Source organism: Octodon degus, unplaced genomic scaffold, assembly GCF_000260255.1.
Source record: "Octodon degus isolate 3935 unplaced genomic scaffold, OctDeg1.0 scaffold00063, whole genome shotgun sequence".
In the NCBI taxonomy this organism is placed as follows: Eukaryota; Metazoa; Chordata; class Mammalia; order Rodentia; family Octodontidae; genus Octodon; species Octodon degus.
The window spans coordinates 1,405,267-1,414,898 of record NW_004524639.1 but is presented as its reverse complement, the minus strand read 5'-3'; the positions used below and the strand labels follow the sequence as shown (position 1 = coordinate 1,414,898).

General features: G+C 38.2%; 1 protein-coding gene across 2 annotated transcripts in view; it reads left to right on the top strand.

The window, feature by feature from the left end:
* Phf6 (PHD finger protein 6) overlaps window positions 1-9,632 on the top strand; it is a 72,261-nt gene that overhangs the window by 53,501 nt on the left and 9,128 nt on the right. The window contains exon 10 of one of the 2 annotated variants that reach the window (XM_004634477.2): window positions 9,504-9,630. In XM_004634477.2, the coding sequence (XP_004634534.1) occupies window positions 9,504-9,630 (127 nt within the window). Of the gene's footprint in view, window positions 1-9,503 lie in introns of both variants that reach the window. The other variant, XM_004634478.2, reaches the window with a different exon arrangement.

The following is a 9,632-nucleotide window of genomic DNA, read 5'->3' as shown; positions in this document are numbered from 1 at the left end:
AAAAAGAAGAGCTAGACTAGTCTATCATGGAATGTTTAAAAATTTTCTGAAGGAAGTAGGGCTAAAACTGAAAGAGAAAAGGCAAAGTTGGACTAAGAGGAGGTATTCTAGGCACAGAGATGGGCATGTGCAAGACATTTGGGACAGAAAGACAGGAGATGAGTTATATGACTGTGAAGACAGAGACCGAGTGATAGTCTTGGAAGGATGATGAAAGTGTCAGATTTGAACATGCTGGAGTGTAGCTTGGTGCTAGACCACTTCTGTAGCATGTGTAAGGCCTTGAGTTTGGCCACTAGCACCACAAAAAGTAAGCACTTGGAGTTTTAGATTGCATGACACTTTTTTCATGGTTCTTGCACTTACTCTCCTTCCTTGGGCTAGATTGATTCCATTTCTTTAATCCAGTGGAGTATAATGTGGTAAGGCTCTCTGAAATTTAACGAGGCTTCGAAAGTGGGAATACCTTTCCATATTCTCACATTCCTAGTAAGCAGTAAACCAGTAACTTCAGGGTCTAGTTGGTGTGGAAAGCAATTGACACATTCATCACATCATTTGGGTAGCTGCATAAGATGCTAATGATGTTACAAAATTTACCACATTTTGTTTAATGATAAAGGCACAAATGTTTTTCAAGGGAGTTCTGTCAAATTTTTAAGGAGCAAATAATTTCGTTGCAAAATATTGGAAAGGAATCTAGCACATACAAAGAAGTTGAAATCTTGCCTCATTCTGTAAAGGATGCATACCTGCACTATCAAACCTCACAAAGATAAAAGAATGAACTGTAGGCCAGTCTCATATATGAAAATCAAAGTGAAATACTGGTAAATAAAATCCAGCTTTGTAATTTAAGAATTTTAAAATGTAGGTCTTATTTTATCTTAGTCTTAACCATCCAGCAGAAAAGTATAAAAACGAAGTGTAAAAAGTAAAGCCATGTTGTTATGTTGAGCTGTAGGGGACTCAGGTCAACAATTTCTGACATTGCCAGTCAAGCGGAAGACCCAATACTATTATAGACTACTGGACTATTTTGGAATATTTTGCTGAGTTCACACACCTGTAATATTTTTTTTTACAGATCTAAATTTTTTAATAGACCAAAATTTTTTCTTGGCATCAGAATATTTAAAGATATTCATAGAAGTCTGTATTTTTAGCATCTCTTAGCAGAGGTGCCCTGTCTCTCATTTTCTTACAGTTCTCAGTACTCCTTATTCTTCAACTGCCTGGCTCCTGGAAGCACTAGAAATTGTGTTCTCTGGGTTAGAAGCTGTAAAGGGCACTACATCCATGCCCTCCACTGAGCTTTGGCAAAGATTTTGCAGCAGAGAGCAGTTTCCTCCTTGTGAGGGAGAGAGTTCATTTAGGAGACACACCTGTAATATTTAAATGATGGAACTAAACAAAAAAGGGGCTATACAGATGAATGACCATTTTCTATCTGTGTATTCAAAATGGTTAGGATAGATGTATAGCTATATTCTCTTGATTCAGTGAATAGAGGGATTTGTTATAATAGTGTTTATAAATAGGATATCATGTCTGCATCTTGTGCAACAAATAACCACTAGGAAGGCATTATGCAATGTGTTAATTATTGAAACTGTCCTACCAATTTGATTTGAAACTGTCTCATTGCTATTTGCTTCTCAATAAAATTATGGAAAAAAAACAAATCTAAGAACTGCATTAATGTGTTCTATTGTAGTTAATAAAGAAAAACACTTTATAATAAACATTAATTTCTGAATCTTAAGATACCATAATGAGTATTCTTCATAAACTTGAATTTTTTTTTTCCAGCACCAGGGATTGAACCCAGAGAGTGTTATGCTACCCCCCCAGCCCTTTAAATTTTTTTTAAACAGAGCCTTGCTAAATTGCTCAGGTTAGACTTGAATCCTCCTGCTTCAGCCTCTGAAGTATTTGGCATTACAGGTGTTTGCCACCATATCTGGCAAGCTAGGAAACTTAGTGAGTGTTTAAGAGAAAACAGAAATCATTTATTTAATATTGAACCAAAGGAGCGTTGGTTCTTATCTAGGAATGAGCCTCAATCCCCTGAGGTTAGATGGAGCCCTCTCTGGAGATGTCCATGCTTTGACCTCATCCCCAGGGATTTCATTTTAGTAGGTCTGGGTTGAGCCCTAATCCTTGTATTCAATGAGTCTCCGGTAATTCTGTTTACCTCTAACTGAGTCAGTAGACTAAATACACTTTCATTAAATGATCTACCCAACATGATGTCAAGTGTTCTTTCAGAAGGTTAAGCTGGTGCAACAAAAGAAGAAAGGGGGGTTGGAAGTATAGGTTGGTGGTAGAGTTCATCCAGTGTTCAAGAGGCCCTGAGTTCCATTCCTATCAATTAAAAAAAGGAAAAATGTATAATAAATATAATGTTCGTTAACTTACTAAAATCACTGAATATTTGGTCATGCCATAGAATATGAGATGACTTTTAAAACTGGTTAGAAAATGTAAAGGAAAAATGGTTATCCCCTCTCCCTGACTGCACATTTATGTATACACACACACACCATAGTGAACCTTTAAAAAATTATTTTATAAGACAAGGATCAATGGTGAAATACATTGTGTTCCTTAATAGAATGATTCAGCATTGAAGAATACCTGTTCTCACCAAATTAATCTATAAATTGAATATAATTTTTCTTCTGTATTTTAGGGAAGGGTCTACAGGGTGTTCAGGGTCTCACTACTGGATCAGACTCTTAGTGATCCCCCTGTTTAGAGCCTCCCAAAAGCTGGGACTACAGGCATGTGCCACCACGCCTAGTCTCAATCACTGTCTCAGCATGCCTTGGGGGCGGACCAGCACAGCAAACCAGGGGATCAAACCCCGGCCCCTGAGCCTGCTTGCAGATGCTTTGATCCACTGAGCTATTTGGCCGGCCTTATATAATTTTAATTAAATTCAAACTTTTTGACAGTTTTGTCTAGAAAAGCAAACATGGTATCCTTTTCTATTCATAATGATTCTATGTGCCTTATGTAATGGGAAAAATACATCACACAAGATAGTTATTTCTTACATAAATGTAAGAAAGATGTAGGACAGAGTTTGTTAGTGTCGTTGCAGACCTGTAAGGCAGCCTCCATTATTCTACTCACACTTCCTTCCTATGCCCTTCCACATGTGCATGTTTGTATATCCATAGGGAGAGCTGTAGAAACATCCAACAAACAGTGTTATTACCTGTTGTTTGTTGTGTAAGAATGCCAGAGGAGGGGCAGTTTTCATACTCTCCATTAGATAGTTCTGTACTGTATGCACATTTTCAAGAGCAACGCATTATTGATCATTATTTTAAATAAGCCTATTTTAAATAGCTACAGTCTGATTACATGAAAAATTGTTTTATTAAATTTTACCTTTATTTAGATTTTTTTTTGGTGGTACCAGGGATCGAACTCAGGACCTTGCGCTTGCCATATTTAGATATTATGGTTATCTTTTAAGTTATCCAGGCATGGTATTGCATGCCTATTACTGCAGCATTTCTGAGACTGAGGCAGGAAGATCAAGAGTTTAAGGCCAGTTTGGACTCCATAGTCCCTGAGACCCTGTCTCAAAACAAAGTAACAAAAAGTTAGGGTCAATTTAATTCTACCACCTAGAGATAACAACTTTAAAATCTTTTCTTTTTTCTGAGTATTTTTTCCAGACATTTTTATAAGTGTGTAAAAACAAGTTGGGCTTTTTTTTGTGGGGGGAGGGAGGGGTCATGCTATGTAGTTCAGGCTGGCCTTGACCTCCCTATTATGTAGACCAGCTGAGTATGGTGGCATATGCCTCCAACACTGAGGAAGCTTGAGACAGGGGATTACTGTTGAGTTCAAGGCCAGCCCAATCTACATAATGAGACCCTGTCTTGAAAAAAAAAACTGGCCTCAAACTTGTGGGGATCCTCCTGCCTCAGCCTCCTGAAATCTGCGATTACAGGTCTGAACCACCATGCCTGGTAGGATTTTCTTACATATAGTGTGTAATAATCTATTTTCTTATTTTAGACATTTAGGTTGATTTACTTTTTAAGTGTTTAAAAAATGTTTCACTAACCATCATTGAATAAAAATATTTGCATTAGGATCCATGATAATTTGAAATGTTCTTTTCATTTTCTGCATCAAAGTATCTTTCTGAGACTGGCAGTGATAGTGAACATCATAATCCCAGAGCTCTCTGAGCAGTTTCTTTTTTTCTGTATTTAGGGCAGGGTCTACAGGGTCTACATTTTCTCACTATGTAGATCAGACTCATAGTGATTCTCCTGTTTTCAGCCTCCCAAGAGCTGAGATTATAGGGGCATGTCACCACGCCCAGTCTCAATTGCAGTCTCAGCATGCCACAGGAGCGGGGCCAGCATGGCACTCTGGGGATCGAACCCTGGCCCCTGCTCTCTGCCTAAGCATGTGCTTCAATCAGCTGAACTATCAGGTCAGCCCAGCAATTTCTGTTAACTGAGACAAATTCATTCCTGCAGACCCTTCTAACTTCTGCACTTGTGTCAGATCTTGGGCCCACTGAGCAAGGTATAACGTTTAGTTTTCAGGCCTCCTGCAGGCAGCCCTGCCCAAGGAATGTGAGAGGAACTTCTCTTGTAATAGGGCAGGAAACCTCGAGAAGGCTCAGCTCACCTGGTTTGTATGAGGTAGATAGTTAAGGTCTTAATATGTGTCTCTACAGACAAAATCCGGTGGATCCCAGTAAAAGGAATGTAGCATATTTGCTATAGGTTTACTTGTATGATTATCTGGGTTTTGGTATCTTCTAGGAAAGAACAAAGATTCTGAGAGATTAGAACATGTATAATCAAAGACTGAGCACTTGAGCTAACAAGCTAGCAATTGTAACCCACTGGCTTTTAGATCCCTTTATTCATGCAGTCTGAGAATTTGCTGTAAGTCCCTCTAGCTTTAGTTATAATTATCTCTAAATTTTGAGGAGGACTTACGAAAATCAGATTAATATTTTTATTGTCAATGATTCTAAGAAATGTAAGTACAGTGTGACATATTTTCCTAGTTACACCTTGTAAGGAAACACTGACATCAGCAAGTTATTTTTTACTTTGTATGATTTTGAACTCAAAACTTATCTGTAGTAAGAGAATAGGGAAACATTTTTGCCTTCTAAGTGAAAAATACCCATAAATATTGTCTGAAATAACATTTTCTTTTAAAAATGTCTAATAATTTTTACCAAGTAGAACACTCACAATATATTATAAAACATTAGGCAATGTTACTTTCGAGAAATATAGCATCCAGGATTGATCATCATCTTCTTGAGGAAGCCAGGAAGGGTCACTAATCCAACTGCTCCCAGCTGGCTACTGGATAAATTCCTGTTCTATATTCATGTGTGCTTGCTATGTGACTCGTTTCCCCATTTGGTCCTGGACTTAATCAATTTTACCTGAGCAATGATGCTTGTTATCTCATTGGTTGACCATAGTTTTGTCCCACCTCATGCCCACCTAAGCGAGTTCCCATGTTCTTTACCTTAGACCCACATGGTTTTACACTACCAAAGTCACTGGAAGAGACAGCCTCCTGGGGACCACCTGCTTGGGACCCCCCTCCTGTCCTTCTGTTGGACAGGAGCTTTCTTTCCCCAAGAGATATATTCTGCTTATAAAAATAAATAATAACCCCAGCATTCAGAAGGCTGAGGTAGGGGGATCATGAGTTCAAGGCCAGACTAAATTACATAGTGAGTTTGAGGACAATTTGGACAACACAGTGAGACCCTTTCTTTAAAATGCAAAATAATAATAAAAATGTATTTTTTAAATCTGCTTTCAATGTGGCTGTGGATAGAAACCATTGAATTCAAATGAGAATTTATGTGCAAATAATTTGGGGAGAGAGGAACCAACAAATAGGAGGAAATACAAGAAGGTTTATTTCTGAATGTAAAGGCTTCCCTGTCCTCTAAATATGACTTTCCTTACCAGCCCTTTCTAGATCTTGAATTAATCATATTTGAAGAGGAATGAGAAAAGTGTATAATAAATTTTAGTTTTGTTTATCCTGATTTTTGCCTTCACTGAATTTTAAAGTTATTTAATATACATTTCTAAAATGTCAGTCTCAGGACTGGGGAAATGGCTCAGTAGAATAAGTACTTCCCTGGCAAGCGCGAGAGCCTGAGTTCAATCCCCAGTTCTGCCAAAGAAAAATAGATAAATAAATAAATAAATAACATGTCAGTGTCTCACCATAAAATGTGAGTTCTGTTACTGAGTTCTTGTTTGTTCAGTTGACACCTGTGACTTTGGTGTCTGGACAAATGAAGGGCATGTAAGGAAACATGTGAGATAGTTCACAAGTGAAAATTCCATAAAAAGGTTAAAATTTGTTCTGACAACAAAGGACTTGTCCTTTTAGGTGAAACTTTCATTAAAATGATATCCAAATATAAACAAAAATAGAAGCACTGTAACAATTTTCCCTGTTCCATTTATTTAGTTATTGCCACAGTTGTCTCATATTGTGTTTTTACCCTAAAAGTATGTTAATGCAAAATCTTTTGTCACTTTGTCCCTACGTACTTCAGTATGCCTCCCTTAGAAACATGGATATTTCTTTTCCAGGTGTTGTGGGATACATCTCTAATCCTAGTACTCTGGGAGCCTGAGGCACACGGATCACAGGTTCAAGCCCAGTTTGGGTGACATAGTGATTTAGGCAAGACCTTGTCTCAAAATCAAAATTTAAAAAAAATAATAATTTCTCTCAGTGGAGGTCTAGAATTCAGTCCTCAGTACCATCTCCCAATAGATGTTTCTTACATAATCACTATCCCATTATAACATGTTATAATGTGAACAGTCATTTCTTAAAATCATCTCATACCCACTCTATTGCTGCATTTCCTTGGTACTCTTGCAAATGCCTTTTTAGACTTGATATATTCAAATCTGCATGTTTATGAAATCCTGCCACTGTATTTACCATTTCTTTCTTTTTTAAATTTTTTTTTTGGTGGAACCAGGGATTAAACTCAGGCCCTTGCACTTGCCAGGGAAGCACTTATTTCACTAAGCCATCTCCCTGGCCCCTATTTACCATTTCTTAAGTCTGTCTTAAAATTGAACCATCCCCACCCCACTCCTTACTTTCTTCTCCTACTTGAAGCACCCCAATAAGTTGTTCTGTAAGTCTCATTCTAGATTTGTCTCTGCTACTTTGTGATGTTATTTATAAAACTCTCCCCACATTTTATGTAAACTATAAGTCGGTTCGCAGGCCTCCTAATCTTTTTTATTTTCATTTATTTATTTATTTTGATGCTGGGGATTAAACTCAGGGCTTTGCACTTGCCAGGCAGGCCCTTATGTCACTGAGCTATCTCCCTGGTCCTGGTTCACAGGTTTGATTTGATTCAGGGTATATATTTTAGGAGATGCTTCATAGGTGACACAGTATGAGAATCTCTTGATATTTCAAATCATGAGATTTTTTAAAGGTAGTTCCCAATGTGGAATATTTAAGAAGTACAAATTCTTCACAGCTCTTTGAAAGCTAATGAAAATATTTGAAGTCTCTAAAACAATGAACAGGGCTGGCCAGATAGCTCAGCTGACTGAAGCATCTGCTTAGGCAGAGCGCAGTGGCTGGGGTTGGATCCGCAGCATGCCCTGCTGGGCCCACCCCCGGTACACACTGAGACTGTGATTGAGGCTGGGTGTGGTAGCCTGCATCTGTAATCCCAGCATTTGGGAGGCTGAAAACAGGAGAATCACTGTGAGTCTGATCTCCGTAGTGAGACCCTGTAGACTGGGTACTAAAATACATTAGAAAAATAAAATAAAGTAAAACAATGAACAAAATTGGATTGAAGTCAGTTGTTATTATTGCACTCCAGTCCGACTCTTGCCTTTTATTCTACTCAAATGTTACACTTAGTTTGTATCTGTTTGTGACAGGTGAATTCTTGTATAGTCTGTCCACTACTGACCACAAGAGGGCAGTAGTTTTCTAGTGTTGTTCCATCTTCCTATGTATAATTGACTAACGTTGAGTTCAGATCAGCCCACATGTGTCTGATTATCCCAAATCACTTACGTTACTTTTTTTTTGTGGCAGAACCAGAACTTGGACCCTTGCGCTTGCCAGGGAAGCACTTACTCCACTGAGCCATCTCCCCAGCCCCACTTTTTTTTTAAAAATGTATTTGGTTGTTACAGGGTTTCACTACACAGCTCAGACTCCTAGTGATCCTCCTGCTTTCAGCCTCCCCAGCGCTGGGATTACAGGTGTGCACCACACTGCCTGGACTCTGTGGCCGGCTCAGCCCACCCTGGGGGCGGGGCTGGTGCAGCATGTGGTGCTGGGGATCAAACCACAGTCCCTGCACTAGCTTAAGCTTGCCTAAGCAGATGCTTTAGCCCACTGAGCTATCTTGTCAGCCCCCTACATTACTATTTTTATTAAAAACTTAATGAATTTCAAAAATGCAGCATATATATTCCAATAAAAGGTGTTGAAAAAGTATGTTGCCAGTGAACCACTCTGAGAGTCACTTTGTAGTTTTAAAGGACAAAGACTCCCTTTACAATGTAGAAATCCACTGATTGATCAAGCATAGGTTCACTAATAATTGGGATGTTTGAACTTATGTGCAAGTTGGACCTAGAGCTCACCAAATCCTTAAGTCTTATTCTCAGTTTATTTGGAATAACCAGAGAAACAAAATAGTACTAGAAAATCCACAGTGTGGTACAGTTGATAAAGCTATCTAGCCAGGTCCCATCCCAAAACAGGTCAGTGTCAAGAGACAAAAAAGAAGTTAGAGGGACCAATCTAGATTGAGACACAGAGCTGAATGCAATTTGGGAAGATGTGGGTGATTCATGGAGGAATGTATTTTAGAGAAAGCTAGAATACTAATGATGAAAGGGCATTTGAAGAATTTGAATAAAATTGTTTCACAGAATTTGAATGGCAACTAGTAGTATATGTAGACTATCTTAAAATAGTAGACTATTTTTCTTATGTGATTATAAATTATATAAAGTGGATTTATAGCCTGATGTGTACAACTGTAATCTCAGTACTTGGGAGGCTGAGGCAGAAGGATTTCTTTGAGTTTGAGGCCAGCCTGAACTGCATAGTAAAACCCTGTCTCAACACCCCCCCCAATTTTTTAGTTTTATTATTTTATCACACCAAAAATTTGTGTTTTAAGTTGGCCCAAAACCTTGCTTTAATCTTACTAGGCAAAATGACGAATTGCCTTTATGATAACTGCCATCCTTAACTAGAGGTTTTATTCCAGATGAACTTTTATAATCCCAGTAACAGTATGCTTTCCTATGTTTTAGATAGAAACGGAACTGTAATTAGTTTGGGGATGTTTTTAAATGTGAATGAGAAAAAACATTTTATATGGGTACCAGCCTTATCTGCTAATGATAACATAGATATGCTCTCATCAACAATAACAATATCTTTCATCTTTGTAGACTATATTGTAAAAACCATAGTGGAAATGATGAGAGAGATGAAGAAGATGAGGAACGAGAGAGTAAAAGCCGAGGAAAAGTAGAAATTGATCAGCAACAAACTCAGCAGCAACTTAACGGAAACTAGGT